This window comes from Solanum verrucosum, unplaced genomic scaffold (genome assembly GCF_900185275.1).
Source record: "Solanum verrucosum unplaced genomic scaffold, falcon-dt-bn FXZP01000203.1, whole genome shotgun sequence".
NCBI lineage: Eukaryota > Viridiplantae > Streptophyta > Magnoliopsida > Solanales > Solanaceae > Solanum > Solanum verrucosum.
In genome coordinates this window covers 858,053-881,747 of record NW_026020815.1, presented here as the reverse complement: position 1 = coordinate 881,747, position 23,695 = coordinate 858,053, and the positions used below count along the sequence as shown (strand labels likewise).

General features: G+C 33.8%; 3 protein-coding genes across 3 annotated transcripts; all 3 read left to right on the top strand.

Annotated features, from left to right (window-relative positions):
• The first annotated feature begins 601 nt into the window (after positions 1 to 601).
• LOC125813360 (vacuolar-sorting protein BRO1-like) lies at positions 602 to 10,748 on the top strand. The gene is made up of 9 exons (XM_049492858.1): positions 602 to 1,024; positions 1,853 to 2,160; positions 2,902 to 3,855; positions 4,405 to 4,494; positions 5,196 to 5,264; positions 6,524 to 6,664; positions 8,221 to 8,269; positions 8,724 to 8,827; positions 9,789 to 10,748. The coding sequence occupies exons 1-9, from the start codon at positions 649 to 651 to the stop codon at positions 10,503 to 10,505; spliced, it is 2,808 nt and encodes a 935-aa protein (XP_049348815.1). The 5' UTR covers positions 602 to 648; the 3' UTR covers positions 10,506 to 10,748.
• Positions 10,749 to 11,763: 1,015 nt separating this feature from the next.
• LOC125813420 (GDSL esterase/lipase 6-like) lies at positions 11,764 to 13,721 on the top strand. Its single transcript, XM_049492925.1, has 4 exons — positions 11,764 to 12,013; positions 12,104 to 12,237; positions 12,363 to 12,828; positions 13,483 to 13,721. Exons 1-4 carry the CDS (start codon positions 11,764 to 11,766, stop codon positions 13,719 to 13,721), a joined length of 1,089 nt encoding a protein of 362 aa, XP_049348882.1.
• A 1,142-nt stretch (positions 13,722 to 14,863) lies between these two features.
• LOC125813419 (GDSL esterase/lipase 6-like) lies at positions 14,864 to 18,222 on the top strand. The gene is made up of 4 exons (XM_049492923.1): positions 14,864 to 15,113; positions 15,864 to 16,009; positions 16,840 to 17,305; positions 17,984 to 18,222. Exons 1-4 carry the CDS (start codon positions 14,864 to 14,866, stop codon positions 18,220 to 18,222), a joined length of 1,101 nt encoding a protein of 366 aa, XP_049348880.1.
• Positions 18,223 to 23,695: the final 5,473 nt, after the last annotated feature.

Below are 23,695 nucleotides of genomic sequence, written 5' to 3'. Positions count from 1 at the left end.
GCCTTAATTTGTATCCCCACGACCTTCTACCCAAGTTTACATTAATAAGTTGAAAGTGTGTGTCTTAATTATTTATCTGCAATACTTTTCTGTCTATCTCTACCTGTTCGAAAATTATCCATAACCAATCTCTCACACCTCCACATTGGGCATTTGTGCATCTTCTCTCCTCAATACTTTTCGGCCTATCTCTATTAGCCCTTTTGAAACCATCCATAATCAACCTTTAACACCTTCATCATTGAGACATTCGTGCATCTCCTCTTCACATGTATGAACCATCTCAACTTTGCTTCTTGCTGTCTTTGTCCTCCACCAAATCCACTCCCACCTTGCCCGAATATTCTCATTTTTCATCACCCTCTATATATACTCATATATCCAATAAACATCCTCATTTCCACATCTTTCACATAAATTGAGACGTAAAGATCATATAAAATGATTGGACACCACGATTATTTTAAAAGCAAAAATAATAACAAAGGAAACGACTAGAAAAAACCCAATCTTACTTGGCACCCTCACCCCTTCTCTTATACATGACTTCCCCATTAAGCAAATAGCAAAATCACAACTTCCATTTTTTCTTCAATTGACTTCTTCTTCTTTCCAAACATACACATCACAGTGGTTCCACCGTTAACAATGGCAGCACCGTCGTCAATGACGGCGAAAACAGCCAACGTCATGCTTACAATCCCTGAGAAGAAAACTGTCTCTCTAGATCTCTACCGTCCACTCCGAAACTACATAGTCTACAATTACTCTGAACGCGAAGCTCAAAATCTCGAAGATGATCTTCAAACGCTTAAGCAATTCCGTTCCGATATCGAACGTGGCCCTAATGAGTCATCTCTTCCTGCTCGCCGTGATCTTTTGCAGAATTACTATAAAGCCCTTTGTGCTGTTGAGTCTCGTTTCCCCATTTCACCTGATCAAGACCATATTAATTCTGTTACATTTACTTGGTATGATGCTTTCAAGAACAAGCTCAAAGCTGCTCAGCAGAACATCTATTTAGGTATTTCCTGCAACTTTGTTCAATTGGTTTTTTTTTTTTTGAATTTTGTGTACTTTTGTTCTAATTGTATGCTTGTTGATTGTACAATTAATAATTCCTGGGATACAGCTTTCTATTGCGCGCATTTACTCTCAACTTCTAAAGTAGTCTCCTTTTCCTAAAGTAGTCTCCTTTTCCCTTCATTTTGTGCTTTTTGTTGTTCAGCTTCTTATGCTACTCACTTGCGCTTAGCTTCTACATTGGCCTTGTTTCCCCTTTTATTTTTCCAAGTATTCAGCATCTTCATTCAATTGGGTCTTAAATTTTGCATCTTTTGTTGTCAGTCCTTGCTTTTTTAGTTTCATAGTGCAGTTGATGTTGGATAGTGTATAGCTTTCCATTGCTATGAGTAGATACATTGGTGTCCCGTTCTCTTTTCTGGATAAACTTATCTAACCGTCATTGAAATTGGTGGTGGTGAAGATGCTCAAGGAATTTTCTTGAGAGTACTATCTAAACTTTAGTCCAGTACTATCTGGAAATTAAAGGCTTTATTTTTTTATCTGTGCTTGAGGGTAGTTATGTCTAGCGTAGGAAGTGTATTGAATACTTATTTGCTGCCAAAGCCTAGATGAACATTAAACACACAGCCATTTTCTTCACACAAATTGGCTATATTTACCTACGAGTAATTATAAAAGCATGGTGATAATTGTCACTTGGTTAGGAAAACAGGGGTACATTAGTCTTAATTATTACGAGTTTGGAGAAATCAATGTTAAGCTCGAACTATTGTCATCTTATCATACAGTTCTACTGGTCCTTTTTTTTTTCTTGGGGTGTCCACAGAAAAAGCTGCAGTTTTGTTCAATCTGGGGGCAGTGCACAGTCAGATGGGATTGGGTTTTGATCGTTCATCAGTTGAGGGGAGAAGACAGGGATCACATTCCTTTATTGCTGCTGCTGGGGCATTTGCCTTCTTGAGAGACAATGTGGCAATGAAGGCATCAATGGGTAGCTCCAACACTGTTGATGTCTCTGTCGAATGTGCTGGGATGCTGGAAAGACTCATGTTGGCTCAGGCTCAGGAGTGTGTTTTTGAGAATAGCATTGCCAAGGGAAATACTCCTGGTGTCTGTGCAAAGATTTCAAGACAGGTTCATTTCTCTATTCCTTCTCTTAGTCTATGCCACTCAATAACTTCTGTATGAGATTTACTTATAAAGTAAAAAACTTATCTGTGAGATTTAGTTGAGTTCTTGACATCAGTCATATTGCTACATCATTTTTTTCTTAGATAGCTCGAGTGAGTTAGTACTTTTTCTTCTCTTTATTAGAATCTTCCTAAGATTTTTTAAGGTAATAATTTAGTCCATGACAGATGAAGACCTCTAATTTTAACATTTCTATCAAAAATCTAGTCAGCGAGGAAAGCTCCTATGGTCTGTGCAACTTTGTATTGTTAATATGCACATTTTATATTAAGTAATAAATAATGACAATCCTACATGTAATGAGGCTTGGATTGGAGTTTGGTTGAATAAACTCATGTATAAATTATATTAGACTATTCTACAGGTGTGGCATATGCAGCTTGAGAATTAGGGTTTGGTGAGAACAATTTCATATATTTTTCTTTTTGAATTTTAATTTGAACTCTGTATAGTTCACTGAAGAAGGCATGTCTGAGTTGGGTTGGCTAGTTCCTTCAGATATTGGTTCTTAGTTAATTGCACATGTTATTTCCTGTAGATGGCATCTCAACACGTATTATTTGGCTTATAAGTTGTAAATAATCACATTTGGCCAAACCAGTGGAGTTTATTTTAGGTCTTATTAAGTGCTTGGACGTAGAGATGCAAAATTGATGTTAAAATGAAATGAATGCCCCATCACAGGTTGGATTGTTTTATGAGGAAGTTTTGGCAGCATTAAATGTTGCACCTCTGAACCAGCACTTTGACAAAGCTTGGCTAGCTCATGTTCAGCTTAAGGCATCACTGTTTTATGCTGAGGCCTGCTACAGGTACAGTCTAGAGCTCCATGAAAAAGAAGAAATTGCAGAGGAAATTGCAAGGTTGAAGAGTGGTGTTAATGCCTTGTCTGAGGCAAGAAAAACATCTCCAAGGGGAGCACCACAGCAGCTCTTGGATGCAATTACTAAGCTAGAAGCTAGTTCAAATCTAAACTTGGAGAAGGCTATTAAGGAAAATGACAGAGTCTACCTCATGAGGGTTCCACCAGCCAGTTCTCTGCCACCACTTGCAGCATTTTCCTTGGTCAAGCCTATGCAGATGAATGATATTCTGGATGCAAGCAAAGAGAAGATGTTTTCCAGTCTTGTCCCAGACAACAGTGCAAAAGCTCTTTCTAGGTACACTGAGATGGTTGATGATGTCATCAGAACTCAAGCCGAGAAGTTACAACAGGGGAGTGAGCTAGCTCGAGTGAGGCTCAGAGAAATGGACTTGCCTGATTCTATTCTGGCCTTGGAGGGAAACTTATCACTACCTGTGGCTTTAAAAGAAGATGTAGAGGCAGTGCAAATTTGTGGTGGTCCAGCTGGTTTGGATGCTGAGATGCAGCAACTCAGAGATCTGAAGAGGGTGAACCAGGAGTTGTTGGTCCAAACGGAGGAGCTTTTGCAAAAAGAAGCAACGGAAGATACACAGTTTAGAACTCAATTCGGAACCCGATGGGCAAGGCCTCAATCTACTACCTTAACAAAAAACCTGCAGGACAGGTTAAATAGGTTTGCAGCAAACCTGAAACAAGCCGCAGAAAGTGATGTCAGGATTGAGCGTTCAGTAAGGGATCATGCAGCACTCATGTCAATCCTTGACTGCCGTCCAGTACGTATTTATGATTTGGACCTTTTTTTTGCATAACTAGTCATGTCATGTCTCATTGTGCCACTTCTAGTTGACACCTAGGTTTGGCAAGGGCTTTACTCATCAAAGATAAGATAATCAAATGCTCTGGCTCTTGGATTTATTTGTAGATATATAGTATTCGGTGTTACTTCTGAAGATAACTATCAAACCTATCTGGTAATAAGATGGTGAATTAGATTAATCTCTTAACAAGCTTGTACCACCACTAGCTTAGTAAGATGGTCAATGCTTCGATACCATATAAGTTGTATCTTCTCTCATGGTTCACTTCCAAGGATTTTCAACAGGTCAAATGCATACTAGATTTGTAGTCCTTGATCCTTAAATTTTGATTTCATTTTGAAACTTGGCTCCATCTGTTGCTTATTGTACATGTAAGTCATGTTATTGTTGCAAAAATATTTTATCACTGCATCTAGTGCTTATCAAATACAATGTGACAACACTTCTATTTCTCTCTGTGATAGCTGTCAAGTTATGTCCTGAGATGTGCATTCTCTTTTATAGATCGAATCTGCTCTTCCAACCTTGGCAAGACCAATCTTGTCTTTGGACGCCACTGAAGATGCCATTGTGGGAGCCCTGAAGCAGAGCCTGGTAACAAGGAATTAGTGTCGTTACATTTGTGTTATTTGGTCTTTCTGTGTTCCTTAGCCAATGGTTTATGTTGCAACATGTTTCTTGAGTAACTAAAGCCTGTTCTGTTGGAAGGCCTTACAGGCCAACATATATATCATCTCCTTTTTTTTTGGGTTGGTGGGTGGTGGTGGGGTGGGTGGGGATGAAAGCATAACTTATTTCCGTTTGAGAAGTGTCTAAATTTTTTCTGATGACGTTTGTCTGCTTTTGCTTTTTCGTCACTAGGAGATAAATTGAAAATTGATGTCAGCCGTGCATTAACATAATACTTTATTAGTGAATATTAATCAACCTTCATGGATGATTTTTGAGCACTTACTGCACATTGTTTCTAGTTTGAAATTCCTATAATGCCCATTTTGTGATTGAGAAGTGGTCTTTGAATAGTAAATTAGTAGACAATTATACTATGCAGGCATCTTTGGATATTAAGTAACGTAATATTTAGTATATTGTGCATGACTGCATGTTACTAAAATTACGGAAGGAAATTGTCCATAAATATTTGGATATATGAACTGTAGAAAGGCACTTCAGAACTTCACTCCAATCTGTTTTAGAAAGAATTATTTGTCCTATTTCGACGTAGAAGCTTTACATTGTTGCAACTTAAATTATTTTAGTGGTCTCCTTCAAGTCATTGTTGCTTATATTTGCAGAGGCAACTAGAAACTCTTGGTGCTCAGCGTGCTGGTCTGGAAGATATGCTGAAAGATATGAAGAGGAAGGTATAATAAGATTCCTCTTAAAATATGCTCTGCAAAGTTGAATTCTATAAGGTAGAGTTGGACTTATTTTTAGGAATAAAGCTTCGGCCATCTTTGGTCCGTTCTCATAGGAGAGTTGGACAAGTATGATATCTTTCACCCTAGCAGGTGATGAAGATATAATCCTTTGCTAGTGCACATCCTCTTATTCTGCTGCTCTATAGTTATTGAGTTTATTAACATGATATTAATAAAGATAAGTTCATACTATAATGATGTAAGCCATGGATAAACATATTTTGGCGTCAAAACTCACTGTTGGCTGTTGCCACCCTGAATGAATCCTTGGGTTAGAGGGTTTACTCTGTGCAGGTTGTTCCACCGGTGGATTGGATTTTTGTCCAACGGTTTCATATGTTCTTATCTTATTGATGAGTGAAGGGCCAGGAGCTGCAGTAGTAGTAGCAATAAGCCCTTCAATGTAAAAGTAGGAATGAGGCCCGCTCTCTTAATAATTCTGTTAGAATGTCCCATGTTTGTTGAGGGAATGGACAATTGTCTCCTTGTATGATTTTGAGCAATCCTCACCTCATTAGCTAGCTTTTGGGGGTTGAATAAAGCCCATGTTTCATTTCTGTACGTGGTATTACCTAATGTTGAGCCGCATTGTTTATTGTTTATGCTCCAGATCCACCCCTGAGCTTTTAGGGGGTGGTAGAATGTCCCGCCTAGGTTGAGGGAACGAGATGTTGTCTCCTTGTATAATTTTGGGTAATCCTCACTTCATGTGCTAGTTGTTGGAACTGAGTTAGGTGTAGGGTCCATTTGCTTTACAAATTCAAATGGATAGTTCAATTATATCACATCAAGCGTAGCTCTTCATTAAATTGAGAAACTCATTATTGGGTGGGGGGAGGGAGGTTATTTGGTTACGCAGCTTGATAATTCTTTTAGTTATGTCTCAGAATGTGATCTCGCAACTTCCATTTCTAGGGAAGTCAAAAAGTATTTTTTTCAGAGTATATGAAAAAGAGGGATAGATCGGGCCTTTTTATAAAGAAGCGGTGACATAGTTAAGACTACTCCTCTGGCATTAGTCGCTGGTCTTCATCATCTCAGGAGCAGATAACGTAATATGAATTTGCCTTTGTGCTAAGTTGACATTTGTGTATCCATATGCAACATGCTTATTTCTTTTAGCATTTTCTTTGCCTCTGCTTCACCATGAAGGGGTCTAAACATGCAACTTGACTTTATATCTGTTGTGTGATATTACTCAGGATGATATACTTCCAAAATTGATGGCATTCACGGGCTCCCAGGAGGATCTTTTCAGGAAGGAGATAGCAAAATATGATCATCTTTGTGAAGAAATTTCTCAAAACCTCGAGGCACAAGAACAGTTGCTTCTGCAAATTCAGGTTCAGAATTCACGTCTTTTTCAGGGCTATACCTTTTTGTTTTGCTGCACTTTTTCATTTCGACTTGGGAGCTTCTCTTAAGCTTTAACTTAGGAATACTTGTGTGGTAAATGTGAGGTTGTGTCTATTGCACAGTCCTTAGTAGGAGTTCCTTTATATATTACCATATTGCTAGCTTCAGGATTGCTCTTCAGAATACAATTTATAGGTAACAAAGCAAGGGATGCCAGGCATTTTCCTTTTTTGTTTCTTTTAATCCTTTGTGTCATCGCCTGGTGTTTGTTTTCAACTATGATTCTCTATTTCTTTTTACGCTGTCCAACACGGGAAGTTGCATTTTTTTGATCTGGAAAGCATTACAGATGTAATATAATGAAATCTGTTGCAGAGCATTGGTGGAACCAGGAATTTGGCGAAGGGTGTGCAAATTTTCTTGTTAGTAATGTTAAGAGCGTGCAAAATTAAATACATACTCATAATAGCTTATATTTAACCTCTGTACACCACATAATTTTCAGCAAAGGGTGTGCACTGGACCACCCTTCACCTAAGGTGGCTCCGCCCATGTTGTGGAGTCCAACGTCAGGCTCTTATGGGATGGGTGGTGCGCTCTGGACCACCCTTCGCCTAAGGTGGCTCCACGCGGAGTTCAGCATCGGTCTCTTATGGGATGGGTAGTCTCTTTATATGGTCTTTGGCAATTTACCTCTTGAGCTAGCTTTTGGGGTTGAGATAGACCCCAAGATCCATTGCTTTACATGGTATCAGCGCAGGACCCATCCCAATTCTTGTTATCCGATGTTGGATCCCTATATTAAAAATTGCCCACACTCTAGATGTCCAACCTTGGGCGTGGTGGTGGTGGGGTGTTGAAGAGTCCCACACCGGGCTTTTATGGGAGGGGTGGTCTCCTTATATGGTTTGGACAATCCTCATCTCTTGAGCTTAACTTTTGGGGTTGCGTTAGGCTCAAGATCCATTTCTTTACAACATTCTTAATTGGGATATCACCCATGGCATGCCTTTCCGTTCTAAACTTTTTTGAGTTACACATGTTAATCCACTTGTTTGTATCTAGAAAGTGTTAAAGAGAAATGTTTGGTTGGGGGAGGGGGGGGGGGGGTAAAGAAGTTCATAGCATGAGTGTTATTTCCTTAATTGCAGTTATATTTGTGGTGTTTCTTTTCTTATTTGATACTTGTTATTTCATGTGTTTGAATCCTGTGATTTGCATGTCATAATTAGCGCCTGAAATGAGTTTATATGGATAAATATGGTCAATGAAGATTTATTTAGCCGACCCCAACTTGTTTGGGACTGAGGTGAAGTTGTATTTTTGGAAATTAAGAGTTGTAGTGCACAATTATTGCATAAAGGCATGCTTAACCAAAGCATTGTATTCCTTCGGACCAGAAATGCTTCATGTTGAGTTTCCTTTGTGCAAGCATAGAGAAAAAGTCCCTCTTTTGGGAAAGAACAATCTACTTGGGCTGGACTTCATTATTCAAGCTTCATCTCCTTGAATGCTCTCTAACAAGGTGGTGTTCCTTTTGCAGGCTCAAAATGATGAGTTTGCTTCTATTTTCAATCTTGAAGACTATAAAGGTGTGTTTTTAATTCCCATAATCATTTTGCAATGTCTGCTGACGAACAGTGAAGCTTAGATATTCTTGATACACAAAGATCTGCTGTCCCAAGTAACTTAGGTGGGATAAATTTGATGGGCTGATCCTTTCATTCAATTTTTGCATATCAAAATGACTTCTTACTGCTCATTATGTGTCCTGTGGTATAATCAAAGTAAGTTAGGTCCCTTGATGTCATTTTAAAGTGATGCTGCAATTATCAATTTTAAAATTGACATGGTGAAGTGCTGTCCAGCCCTTACTATGATATGTTAGCCATTTATCATCTGCATTCTCTACTAGTTTATATCTTATCTGTCTACTTTGAATTTTCTTCTCGGGGTGGCTTATTCATATTTCTTCTAGTATGGCTGCTGATTTCAGATGTTCTAGTTACTGTTAATTTGCTAAGCTCATTCTTGTCGATGCCACAGCTTCCCGCGAGAGAATTTATAAGCAGATTGAAGTTGCCATTATGAAATATCAAGAAATCAAGGAAAATATCAATGAGGGATTGAAGTTCTATGTAACCCTTCAGGTATGAGAATTTTCAACTCTTTTGAAACGGCTCTTTCTATTGGAGTGGTTTGGGGAGGGGGTGGAGATAGGAATATTTGCTCACCCAGTGTACAACACAAGGAGGATTCCAACCATTCACTTGCAGTGGAACCTCTGAGCATATTCCACTTGTGATATAGGATCATTTGTGTCCTAGATAAGATATTTTGTTGGGAGAAGAGGAAGCTGGGGTGGGGATAAAATGAGCTAGATTAGAGTCGGTGATCGCTTTCCTTTTGGTTCCATGGAATTATAATGCAATTGGCTTGTATTTCTGGGACCTATTTTATCCCGTTGAGAGGATTGAGATGTGACTATTCCGTGGGTTACATTTTGAACCCCTCCCCGATGGGGGAGGGTTGGGTTGTGACAATTCCATCGGATACATTATTCCTCTCTCTCCATCTCCCCTGCCTTTGGCTTTACTGTGCGGTCCTTTACCAGCTCCACCAATAAAGAAATTATCAAGGTGAATTATTAGAAGAACAATCTGAGTTGTAACCTCTCATCTAATCCATGAATTACGCACGATAATAATTTACGATCACATTCTCGATTTTCACTCTAATTCAACTGTATGATAATCTACACTCATGTGCAAAGTCAAAGAACCCCTTTGGATCTTCTCATATAAGCCTAGTCAATGATGTCAAAGCCCCCGGTACTCCTGCAAATCTGGCAACGATCTTCAATTGTCTAACCTCATTTGCTAATGGTTGTATCTGCTTAGGTTCTTTGGTATGAGGCTTGGTTTGAGCCTTGTCAGGGATGGGAACTTGTAACTCAAAATTGCTTTTCTGCAATTCAAAGATTCATTTTAGTTGTGCGCAGTGGGACAGATCACTAGTCTTATTCCAGTTCTTCCTGAATGTCAAGCTTCTTGGATCTATCTGCAAATTTCCAGGATATGAATTCATATAAATTTGTCTTTTGTTGCACAGGAGGCGATCACTAATGTGAAACAGCAATGTAGTGATTTTGTGATGACAAGAAACATGCAGTGCCGAGAAATGATGGAAGAGGTACAGAGGCAGATCTCAGGTCTCAGTTTCCAGGATAATAAAAGTTCAAGTGGGTATACTTATCCTTCAGTTGGGCATGCTCATCAGCCTCCAAGATCCAATCCCCAGATGTCGACCGAGACTGGACATATACCTAATTCTTCTCGACCACACCAGGCTCCTACATACCAGCCTCCTCCTCAGCAACCTACAATGTCGGGATATAGTCAAACTTCTCCTCCTTATAGTTCTCCACAACCGCCTGCACCTCCTCCTCAGCAACCAACAATGTCTGGATATAGTCAAACCTCTCCTCCTTATAGTTCTCCACAACCGCCTGCACCTCCTCCTCAGCAACCAACAATGTCTGGATATAGTCAAACCTCTCCTCCTTATAGTTCTCCACAACCGCCATACCATTTTCCAGGTCAAGGTCAAGGTCAAGGTCAACCATATTCGCATCCACAGCCCTATCCTCAACATCAACAACAACCTCCACCTAGCCACGAGTACGGCCAACCTGCATATCCTGGTTGGAGGGGTCCATACTATAATGCACCTCCTCAGCAACCCGGAGCAATGCCTCAGCCTCCTTACACAACCCCTTCTCCATATCCTCATCCTCCTCCCCATCAGAGTGGCTATTACAGGCAATGATAGTTTTCCAATAATTTTCTCAGTGTGCATGCATCTCATGTTCATTTTTTGTTGTTCTCAAGTCGACTAGACCGGACGTAACGAGACTTCTTTGTTGTACCAGGTTTTAGCAAACATTGTTATACATTTGTAAGTAAGTTTGAATGAAGCACACATGTACAGGGTATCTCCTTGTAAAATTGATTACCTAAACTACAAGATCAATAATTTTGGAACTCTATGAGATCTGATATCTCGTGAATGATTAAGAAAAAATGTGATCTTATTTTTTTGTGGGTCTATTTGTTGGTCTTGCATATACCAATAGTAATTTGATATGTTATCTGTTAAAAATTTGTCTTATTTATGCCATTGTGGTTACAAAACATGCTCATTCATGCCATTATTTTTTTAATGGTGGTTTTGTAAAACAACTTTGTCCCATGGCCTCTTGTTATAGGTCTGCTTACCAAATCGAACAGGGAAAAGACTCAAATATGTTATCGAATTTTGAAAAAAAGTTCATTTATATCATTTTCGTTTGAGAAAAAGCTCATGCTCAAGTCAAATTTGACTTTTTCTCTTGTAATACGTAATACTTGCTAACCACCCTCTAAAAATGACATACTGTTCTTTTTGATACAAAATCAAATGAAGACATCTATATCTCATCAGTAAGGTTATCTACAAAATAAATTAAAGAAACAAACAAAGGGAAATTAAATATTTGAGTACTAGAAAACAAAAAAATGTTAGTAGCTGTTGGCAGTAGACAAGTACTTAGTTCATTTTATTTGACGTAGTTTGACTCAACGCAGAGTTTAAAAAATATGAAAAAACTTTGTAATACTACATAATTACCTCCAAAATAAATAAATAAATTTAATAGAAAAGTACACCTTTATGGACTTTCTTGCCAAATAAGTGAGATCTAATATTACTAAAAATGTTGATTGTATCATTAAACGTTTGTCAAATAAGAAAATGTATCATTTTTTTATCGATTAAAAAGAAAAATGTGTCGTAACTTGGGACAGAAAAAATAATATCTTTATAACTAGTGGGGGTGTTCTTATCGGGCGGATCAAACGGATGACAATGACACATTATCCGTTCGATCTGCCCGATAAGCATTTATAAAGATTACCCCTACGCATGCATGCACTAAACTCGTACCATCTATTCTATTTATATATATATATATATATATATATATATATATATATCTAATTATTATTCTCTCTTTTGTACCAAATATATATTAGCTACTTGTAGTTATATGGAGAGAGTAAAAATATTTAAATTTATGTTTGTTGCCTATTTTTTGGTAATTAGTAGTTATATTAGTTGTGTTTTGGGATTTAATGTTCATTCAATTTTCATATTTGGAGATTCTATACTTGATGCTGGTAACAATCAATTCAAAAACAACCGCTCAGTACAAGCTAATTTTACACCTTATGGTTCTAATTTCTTTCACCATCCAACTGGTAGATTCACTAATGGTCGAACCGTCACCGACTTTATTTGTGAGTAAAAATATTGTATTAAGATCTGAATATCGTAAGAAATTAATTTTTTTATTACTTATATTTAGTTTGATGAAAAATTGCATGTAGGTGAATTTATTGGGATTCCTATGCAAAAGCCAGTCCTTGAATTAGTAAATGGAAATTGGAAAAATTATCCATCAAATGGCATCAACTTTGCTAGTGGTGGTAGTGGTGTTCTACAAACAACTAATCAAGATTTGGTAAGAAAAATATATCAACATTCTTTTATCTATCTACACAGTATAATTTCTAACGTATGATATTATTAATCGAATAATAAATTGCTATACTAATTTATTTATTTTTACATTTGAAACATATATAGGGAGTGACACCAATTCAAGAACAACTTCAACAATTCAAAACTTTAGTCCAACAAAACAAAATAAACAAGAAACAAATTCAAGAATCACTCTACATATGCACATCAGGCTCAAATGACATATTCACATATTTCAATCCATTTAATGTCCCAAAATTTACCCTAAATGCCTATGTTCAAGCCATGTTAACTCAAATGACAAAGTTTGTTGATCAAATTTGTAAGTTAGGGGCTCGTCGAATCGCGTTGATTTCGTTAGGCCCCGTTGGTTGTATCCCAGCCAGAGCCCTCTTGCCTAGTGCACCAATTGATAAATGTTATGGAAAGATGAATAAAATGGTGAAGAATTATAATGTGGGATTAGAAAATTTGGTGAAGAGGATACCTATTAAGTATCCTAGTTCTTTTGCTGTGTATGGAGCTGTGTACAAAACTGTTCAGAATTTTAGAGCTAATCCTCGAAGTTATGGTAATTTCTTACACTTTTTTAGTTCCATTTACTTATATATACTATAGAAATAATGCTAGTTAATTTTCTAATGCATTTAATCACTTGTTTTTTTTAATAATCTTAATTTGCAAGAGTTTTATGTTATGGGGTTTGGTAGTGAGAGGGAATTTTAAGGAGAAACTACATGATTACCTAACCATTCCTATTATATTTATTAATTTTCCTTCTAGTTTGAAATAATTACATTTTATATCACTATTTAATAATTTCATATAAGATTTTAAGTTAGATACATGTTTTTTGCTACAAGATACTGTGAAACATGAAAAGAGGCGAGCGAGATTTGTCTATGTATCCCATATACATAGGAGAGTGGCGAGCGAGATGAGAGGAAGGCAAACGATATTTGTTTGTGTATCACATATACATGTGAATCCACTTGGATACAGTGTATCTAGAACAAATTACACCTAATTTTGACCCCATATATCCAGAGATTTGATACATGTATTTTGAGGAACCAAAATCTGATAAGATTTGTAATATTACAAACTAGTGTGTATCTAACTAATTAGCTCCTAAACTAGTGGAATTTATACAAGTATGTCTATTTACAAGTCTATAGAGATTTATAAACTAACTCATAATGATTTGTTATGATCACATTTATAGGATTTTCAGATGTAACTAATGCATGTTGTGGTAATGGAACTCTTGGAGGAGCATTGCAATGTGGTAAAGAAGGTTACAAGTTATGTGCAAAGCCCAATGAATACTTGTTTTGGGATTACTTTCATCCATCAGAGCATACTTATAATCTCATCTCAAAGACATTGTGGAATGGAACTTATTCTCAAATTCGACCTGTGAATCTCAAAACACTAGCCAACATGACCCTTATTAAGCACTAATTAAGAAAATTAATTTGTGTTTTGGAATCTTTAAAATAAAAAGTGAGGTCCTTGTCTTTTTATTTCAAAAATATTTATGTTATGGTGTTCATATGTATATTTTGTTATGTTCATGTTGTTTTTGAGCCTATATCAAATAAGAAAAACAACATAGACAGATTCAAGATTTAAGTTCTTGTTCAATAATAAGAAATTACTTGTCTTTTGAAATTTTACAATAGAGTGTGTAGTCCTTGAAATTTTATTTTGGTTTGATCGGTTGGTTATTCTTTAAAAAAATTATACTATATTAATTTTTTGATTATTCTATGATATGTTGTATGATAAAAATCAGATTTTTTTGGAATCGTCTCAATTATCTCAATTTCTTTGATTTCGATAAAATTCAATTAATTTTCGAGTAACTACATGCGTAGGTAGATAAAGTGAGGCATTATAACGTTATCTACACAAAAATATAAGGCAATACAAACCAAATTAGTGAAATAAACTTTTTTCTCTTCTCTTATTAATGTCTTTTTTTGTTCCAATTCATCATTTTGGTTGTTTTCAACAACAAAAAAAAAAAAGATTGAAAATAATTAACTTTACACTTCTCTCATTTAATTCTTAACGAGATTTTTTTTTTATGACATGACATGTTTAAAGCCATAAGTTTCAAAATTAAGTTTTTGTCATACAAATGTTATATTGTACCTCAACGTAACATACATGAGTCTGAAAGGGATTTAAGAATCAATTTTCTTTTTATAAACACACATAAAATTTATTACTTATTTTGACTTTTTACCTGATATTATAAGATGAATCTCGAAAGATAAAGAAAGATCTTCCTTCAAACTCTACATATTTTATATTTTTTTAAGACTTTGAAACATGTGCTAACCACCTTCTAAAAACAACATACTTAAAGAAAAAAAGTTATAAATAAAGTGAATTAAAGTTAATGATAAAGTACTAATAGACAAAAAATTCTAGTAGTCGGCAGTAGCTTTATAATAAATAAGTTATTTTCTTAGGTCATATAATGCACTAAACTCGTGTGTTCCGTTTCATATTTTTAGCTAATTTTTCTTATATAAATAAAACTCACACCATATGTTATTTTCCAAATTAAAAGCTATATAACACATTTAGTTATAATGGAAAGAGTTAAAAAAATTCAATTTATTTTTGTTGCTTCTTTTTTGGTAATTAATAGTATTATTAGTTGTGTTTTGGGATTTAATGTTCCTTCAATTTTCATATTTGGTGACTCTATTTTTGATGCTGGTAACAATCATTATAACAAAAATTGCACAGCACAAGCTGATTTTCCACCTTATGGTTCCAATTTCTTTCATCATCCAACTGGTAGATTTACTAATGGAAGAACTGTTGCTGATTTCATTTGTAAGTTCTTGTTATAATTCCCTACATTTTTCGAATTTTATGAGTCGTGGGTTCGATTCCCAAGAACAACATTCTGTATGAGGCAGGTGTTAGGATTTGGGAAGGGAATTGTTGGGTAATGCCATTATCCTGCCTATGACAAGGCAAGGCTCATGCGGGACTGGAGTGGTTCTGGTCGGAATCATGATCGAACATGATGCTCGATTTCCAAGAGAAATATTCTGCTTGAGGCAGGTGTTGGGATTTGGGAGGGGAATTGTTGGGTCATGCCAGTATCCTGCCTATGGCAAGGCAAGGCTCATGCGGGACTGGAGTGATCCTGGTCCAAGTCGGAGTCATGATCTAACATGACGTTTGCTTGGTGGATTTAGTTAAAGAAGTGAAGTTACGTTTTTGCTATTAACTATAGCTTTTGGCATGCTGATAAATGTTTGATCTTTGATCACAAGTTCAACAATTTAATTTTAATATAAGATCATGTCATTTTAAATTAGTATTTATAACTAGAAGGGGGTTTAATCAAATTCTTTTTATTCGAAAATTTATTTCGTGTAAATAAAGTAAAAATAATAGTCTTTTTTTTCTTTCTTTTGTGAGGGTATATATAAATTAGCATGAGGGAAATGTTTATTGTAGCGTTAAAGGTGGTTCAAAAATTGCAATTTCATGTGAGGGAATCTTATATTGTTTTTAATCTCATTAGTAAAATTTCTGACTCTGTTACGTTTACGAATTGGTGGAATATTGCAGCTCAATTTATTGGGATTCCTTTGCAAAGGCCATTTTTGGAAGCACAACTTGAGTTAATAAATGGAAGTACAAAAGAGTATCCATCAAATGGCATTAACTTTGCTAGTGCTGGTAGTGGAGTTCTATCAACAACAAATCAGGATTTGGTAAGAAATTAATTAATTAAGGATGTATTTATCATATAGTTTTTGTTTTATCGTTTATTAATTTATTGTGATTAACCACTAGGTAATAATCCAAAATATATAGGCATAAGACATAACCGTGTCTTTTTAATTTGACACCATCTGATATTTACGTTCTTCAATTTTGAATGTGTAAAAATAGACATAGATATCGTACGTGATACAATATAAATCAATTCATCTCACGTGCGGACATATAGGATGCCATGTAAAAATATGTATGTCTACTTGTTAACAACAACATCTTGTCTACTTGTTCAGTAGCGATATCTTTTTTCTTTTTCTTTTTTTAGCTTTTTCACAACGCGTGATAATATTTTAACAAAGAAGTGTCGATTGTCACCTATAAACAAGGGTGATAATAAACCTTAAGTGGGAACCTAATTAATAAAGTCCTACAGTAGAAATCTAACCTTGAGTGAAAAAACAACAAAAAAGAAAAAAAATAAATTTAAATAGCTTATTATGAGGTGCATAAATGTCTCTTTTAAACCAAAATTTTATCAAAATTGAACTCAACTATCACAATTAATTGATTTTGACCTCATATGCAAATTAATTGAAAGTGGTCAAGTACTTCACTCTAAACAAATGCTAAGTATACTTTCTTTACGTTAACGAAGTATATAACTTAACCTTTTTCGTATATATCAACCTTGACTTTATTTTCTTTATGTTTATCGAAAATATAATCTTTCTACACCAATAAATAGAGGTATGTATGAAATTACACTGAATATATTATGTTGTTTGAACTAGTGATATTAATTCTTGACTTTTGATACATATAGGGAGTGACACCAATTCAAGATCAAATTCAACAATTCAAAACCTTAGTCCAACAAAACCATATAACCAAGAAACAAATCCAACAATCACTTTTTTTCTTTGAGTCAGGCTCCAATGACATCTTTAGCTACTTCTATCCCTTTGATGCCCCAACACTTACTCCAGATGCTTATGTTCAAGCCATGTTAGCTCAAGTTACAAATTTTGTTGATCAAATTTGCAAGCTAGGGGCACGTCGAATCGCGTTGTTTTCGTTAGGCCCCGTCGGTTGTGTCCCAGCCAGGACCCTCTTGCCTGGTGCACCAATTGATAAATGTTATGGAAAGATGAATAAAATGGTCAAAAATTATAATATGGGGTTAGAGAGTTTGGTAAAAATAATACCAACTAAGTATCCTGGTTCATTTGCTGTTTATGGAGATGTGTACAAGATTGTTCAAATCTTCAAAGCTAATCCTAAACGTTATGGTAATTTCTTACATTTCTTCACTCCTCCTTCAAATACTACTATTTTATAAATGTTACCCCCTTGATCTGTCTCATTTCATGTGACACACTTTTCTTTTTAGTCCATCTCAAAAAATAATGTTACCTTACTATTACTATAATTAGAAAAAATCTACTCCGTCTGTTTCAGATCATGACCTATTTTTCTTTTTATTCTATTTCAAAAAGAACGATCTCTTTCTTTTTTTTTGGCAACACTTTAGTTTCAGCTTTCCACGTGACATTTTTAATGCCACAAGATTAAAGAGCATTTTGGTACATTTGATATAACTTTAATTTAGAACCACAAGATTGAGAGGTCATTCTTATTTTCTTAAACTTCATGTCAAGTCAAACTAAATCATTCTTTTTTAAACAGAGAGAGTAACTCCTTTTATTTTTAATGAAATGATTTACAACCACACGCATAGATATTTGATGAATGTTTTAGACCACAAGTTAATTTCAAGAGTTCCCCTTTTTTCTTCTTAAAAGCAGTAGTTTCATAGCTACCTGAAAACACACTTTCTTTTTTCATAAACATCCTGAAACACCATGTCAAGTCAAATAGTGTTACGTAAAATCGAACGATCGGAGTTTTTTTTTATTTTTTTATGTCCACACATCCACTAAACTAACGCATTATGATTTGTTACATAGGATTTTCAGATGTGACTAATGCATGTTGTGGTGATGGAACACTTGGAGGATTATTGCAATGTGGTAAAGAAGGTTACAAGATATGTGCAAAGCCCAATGAATACTTGTTTTGGGATTACTTTCATCCATCAGAGCATACTTATAATCTCATCTCAAAGGCATTGTGGAATGGAATTCATACTCGAATTAGACCTATAAATCTCAAAACACTAGCAAACATGACCCTCACTCAACACTAATTAAGGAAATTATTAATTTGTGTTTTGAAAAATCTTAAAATAGAGAGCTAGTGGGGTCTTTGTCTTTTTTTTTTTTTTTAAAAAAATGTTATGGTGTTTATATGTATATTTCTCTATGTTAGTTGCTTTAAGCCTACATCAAATAAGTGTGTAAAAGAGCAGAGACGAAATCAAGATTTACCCTCGTCAATAAATACACCTTATACGAAAGGTCATCTCATATCAATAAGAGTATCATTACTTACACCTTATAATATGTAGTTTGTTTTCTTAATATTAAAACTTTTATGTGAAATTTGTTCGCATAGTTAATAATTTTTCCTTGAACAATAAGTTCCACATATGACCTATCACCATGAGCTTATATAGAGATTCAATATGTGTGATCCACATCATTCCAGTATTTATGATTAATTCGAGCATTTGTGATTATCAAAATTACAAAAACTATAGGTAAAGATGGTAGACCAGCCCATAGACGAACAAAGATACTTAAGTACGGGCCCATACAATATAATCACTTCTTAGTTAATATATAGTAGGGAAAATTGTATATAATAGCAAACTATTAATTCAAATTAAATGCTATAAATATAGTTTGATTTAATTGTACCCCATAGCAAACTATTGCTATTTAACCTCTCTCCTGGTAAATCTCGCTCGCCACTCTCGTTCTCTCCCTCGCCTCTCTCGTTTTTTATACAAACGCAAGTGTATAAAGTGTGTTTGTGTTTGTATAAAGTGAGAGAAAATTGTATAAATACATATATTTTCGTTCCCCTCTCTCCCCTCTCCCAGATCTCACTCTCTCACTCGCCTCTCTCACTTTATACAAAAACCGCAAATTGTATAAAATGCGTTTGTGTTTGTATAAAGCGAGAGAAAATTGTATATATACATATATTTTTGTTCCCCTCTCCTAGATCTCACTCGCCACTCTCCCAGATCTCGCTCTCTCACTTTATACAAAAACGCAAATGTATAAAATGCGTGAAAATTGTATATATACATATATTTTCGTTCTTCTCTCTCCCCTCTCCCAGATCTCACTCGCCACTCCGCTCGCTCACTCGCCTCTCTCACTTTATACAATTGATCTTTTTGTATATGTATACCAAAGCAGATTATACAACTGCTTTCTTTTGTATATGTATAGCGAAATATACATATTTATGTTTGTTATGGAGCGCAATTATGCAAAGTTTGCTATAGCATACAAATATGAATTTTGTGTTTGCTATATGTGAAAGTTGCTCTATATAGTATGATCATATTATTCGTTTTGAACCGAATTTGTAGAATATTTTTTCTTAAAAGGCCTAAGATTATTAAGAAAGTACTACATTTTAAATGTAGTTCACTACATCTAAAGTGATTTTTAGTAGCAATTAAATTAACAACAATAGCTTAACTATCACTAAATATGTGTTTTTAGTGGTAGTTAGTATTTTTTGTAAATGTCCCTAAAACCTATAATGATATTGGATCAAATGATAATTAACTAATGCTGATAAAGATTTTAACACTTTTTATTAATATGCAAATCTATTACTGTTAAAGGTTATTTTTGTTGTAATGGATTTTTTACTTATCGATTTCTAATATGAGATTTGTGTTCGCACAACTAATTAAAACTTTTGTTTGGGGATAGTGCAATATACCAAGCTAGGTAAGTAATGCTCTTTACTTTTTATGCAATGCATAAGATATATCGCTCAAATTACACAATTTGTTACAACTCGTATGTAGGGTGTACAAAATCGAATCGAAAATCGAACCAAATCGCAAATTGAGTCTATCCGGAAAAAAACCCGACTAGTGGTTTGGTTTGACTTGGTTTGGTATTGGGAAAAAAACCCGACTATATTTGGGTTGGTTTGGTTTTAACTAAAAAAAACCAACCCGAGACCAAATCAACCCGACATTATATATGTAATTTTAAAATTTTATTTTATACATAAAAATATTTACTTTGATATAATTTTAAAATATTTCTTATACTATTTCATAGTTTTTATCTTTTGATATAGTAATTCAAGTTTAAAACTTAGAATTCGGAAGGGTCCAATAAAGATTATAGTTCATAGATGTTGATAATTATAATAAAAACTTAAATCAAAATCAAATTAGTACTAATGCAAAAAAAAATCAATTCAACACTAAGAATGACAATAATATTGAATATTTGTTCTTTAGTTTTACATTGGTTTAGACAATTAAAATACATAATCTAATTTTAATTTTCCTTAAATATTTAGTAATGTAACTAATACTTATTAAACTTATTTTAGCATGATTTAGTACTTTTAAATTATGATCATTTTCATTATGACTTTGCAATATTTATTTTATATGATGATTTCATTATTATTTTTTATTGAATATTTTTGTGTCATCGGTACTAATATCATATTTTGTGTTATTTTTTTAAGAAACACCTTAGATAATTGTATTTTGGTTGGACTAAAGAAATATTTGGAGCACAAGTTAATTATATGCTTGTATGCAAACTTTACCGAAAAATCCAAAAATCTGAAAAAATCCGAGGTTTATTAGTTTGGTTTGATTTATAAATTTAAAAATTCGACACAATGGTTTGGTTTGGTATTTGAAAAACCCGAGAAAATCTAAATTTTATTAGTTTGGTTTGGTTTATAAATTTAAATTTTTTACACAAATGATTTGGTTTGATATTTGAAAAACCTGAACCAACCCGGTCATGTACACCCCTACTCCTATGTGGTCAATCAACTCTTTTAATGTTTTAAGTTACTAAATATCCAAAGGATTATGTGTCTTCTTAACAAATGTTTCAATACCGAGGATTTTGAACTTGAGACCTTCGATTATAAATGAATGCATTCTATCCATTCCACCATATTCCTTGTTAGTTATTTTTAAATTGGAGAAACTACCTAATTACACAAACATTCCCACCATATTTACTAATTCTCCATATAGTTTGAAATAATTACATTTTATCTCACTAATTTATAATTTCATAGTGGATTTCGAGTCTGATACACTTAAATACATGTTTTTTCGACTAAGTACACAACAATATAGGGAGAGATGCGAAGGTTAACAGGAGGGAGGCAAACGAAATTTGTCTATGTATCTCAGATACATGCAAATCCACTTGGATACGATGTATCTAGAATAAATTACACTTAACTTTAACCCCAATATCTCAAGATCCATATATCTGAACATATATGAACGCATCAAAATCTTGAGCTATGTGAATTGATTGGCTTTTAGACCTAGTTTGGCTAAGGATTATGTCCTAATCTTCTTGTTAAAGTGTCGATGTAATATTAATCAATTGGTTCTTCTTTATTTGAAGTGGTTATCTATCCTTGTTTCTTGTATTTATCTTATTATCTATGACTATTCTTTTTCTTTAAACAATTGAACTTAGTGTAATCTTCTTGTCTTTAAAGCAATTACAAATTAATCAGTTTGTTCTTTTTTTAGGCACTTACTACCCTTATTTCTTGTTAATTATCTCTGGTTTTTTTCTTTTCTTAAATTGAACTCATGAATAGAAAAAGTGGACCATTGAAAAAGGAAAACAATAGTTTTGCACATAACTCTAATCGCATTTTCTTCTATTATCATATTATTTGTTGATGATATTATTTTTTTCATCGTTATTTTTATATGTTTTCTTCATTACATATTGTATTTCTTTTTTTACTAATTTGAATATACTTTACTTCATATAAGGATTTATCGAAAATAATTTATTTATCTTCGTGACTAGAAATAAGACTGCACACATATTATCGAATTCGGCTCCAAAACATACACTTTTGAGACACTACCAACCAATAGAGAGAAACTTCTCAAATTATTTATTTAACATAAAAATATTTTCTAACAAGTTACATCTAAATTGTGTCAGAAGAGTTTGAATGAAACAAATTTTGAACAAGTAAGAACAATAAAAATATAAAATAATCGAATAACTTGAAGGAGAACGCACCCAGTATATTTTTATGAAAAAGTCAAAAGTAATTGCAGAAATTGTATACCACTTGTCAAGAAGTTAGGATCTGTTTGGTAAATGTTTCTTTGAAATTAAAGAATGGGATTTCTTATTTAAAATTTTCATGTTCGTTAAGTAATCGTAAATATTATCTCAAAAAATATTTATATATTACATGAACGAATACTATAAGGGTTGGGGTTAGGTGAAGGTAGTAAACGTCGGAGATACAAGGATAAGGGTGAGATGATCGGGTGTGTTGGAGGGTGGATAGGAGTAAGATTTTTTTCATCGTGAATCAGTAAAAAATTTATGTTATTCAAATTTAAACGTGATTTATCAATTTAATTTTCACCGAACTAGCTTATTACAAATTGATGTTGATTACCCTAAGGTGGAAAATACTCAAGTTGTTATGTAAGCACTAGATAAGCATTAAGCACATTATCTTCCAAGTTGTTACTTTTACTTTCTATATAAGTTTTTAAAATTATAATAGGTACTTATCCTCACTCCTCAATACTGAGATAAAAAGATAAAAAATGATTGAAAATTTATAGAATGTTAATTTTCTCATAATGTATCTTGATTACTTAGAATTATTAGTGTCGTGTGTTGTGCATGCACCATTTAAAAGATTAGATAACTATGAGTCAGTAGGATTAGTAGGTTCATTTGAATTTTAAAGTAGCTGATAAAATATTAAATGTTGAAATTGATTTTATAAATAAATAATTATATTTTTTGAAATACAAATAATAAGTATGTAAGTAATTTGCTTAGTATGAAAATAAAATATAGTAGTATTATTTGCAAAATGATTATTAATGGTAAAACAGAAAACATATATCACTATTTTTTTATATATCAAAAGTAACAAGTATTTTTTTTATTTAAAATATGTGAAAGAAAAATATAACAGATAATTTAAAACGAAAGAATATATTTTCAAATACCTTCAATCTAGAATTTTTAAGTATTGCTTTGATCATAAATTATGGTTGACATTTGTTGACTTGTCAATCAAATATTTCCTTAATTTGTCTAAAATGCATGTACCAAATTTAAGTTAAATAGATCAACCCTTTTATTTATTGTAAGATAAAAATAAAAATGGCAGCCACATACTAACATATTAGTAGTATATTGACACTTGAAGTCAAGTCTTTCAACACTTCCAACAACTTTCCTTAACGTGTGATTTCCTAATTATATTTTATGAATTCACACCTTAGTTATATTCATTGGTGTTAATTTATTTGTCCTATTTTTTTGTTAGTCGGATTAAAAAAACATATTTTTCTTTCTACATACAGGTTTATAGACACAAGATCAATAAAACATTTTAACAGTACTTCAACATGTCTTTAGTTAAAGATTTGAAGATTCAAAAATGGTTTTTTTCTTCTATGAACTTCGTAACAAGTCAAAACTCGACAATTAGGGAGTATAAAATATTAGTGCTCCAAAAATATTACACCT

Coding starts and splice junctions, on each gene's coding strand:
- LOC125813419 (XM_049492923.1), top strand. CDS start 14,864: ATGGAAAGAGTTAAAAAAATTCAATTTATTTTTGTTGCTTCTTTTTTG. Junction 16,010..16,839: donor CAACAACAAATCAGGATTTG/GTAAGAAATTAA, acceptor TGATACATATAG/GGAGTGACACCAATTCAAGA. Junction 17,306..17,983: donor AGCTAATCCTAAACGTTATG/GTAATTTCTTAC, acceptor TTTGTTACATAG/GATTTTCAGATGTGACTAAT.
- LOC125813420 (XM_049492925.1), top strand. CDS start 11,764: ATGGAGAGAGTAAAAATATTTAAATTTATGTTTGTTGCCTATTTTTTG. Junction 12,014..12,103: donor AACCGTCACCGACTTTATTT/GTGAGTAAAAAT, acceptor AATTGCATGTAG/GTGAATTTATTGGGATTCCT. Junction 12,238..12,362: donor AAACAACTAATCAAGATTTG/GTAAGAAAAATA, acceptor AAACATATATAG/GGAGTGACACCAATTCAAGA.
- LOC125813360 (XM_049492858.1), top strand. CDS start 649: ATGGCAGCACCGTCGTCAATGACGGCGAAAACAGCCAACGTCATGCTT. Junction 3,856..4,404: donor CAATCCTTGACTGCCGTCCA/GTACGTATTTAT, acceptor TCTCTTTTATAG/ATCGAATCTGCTCTTCCAAC. Junction 6,665..8,220: donor AGTTGCTTCTGCAAATTCAG/GTTCAGAATTCA, acceptor TTCCTTTTGCAG/GCTCAAAATGATGAGTTTGC.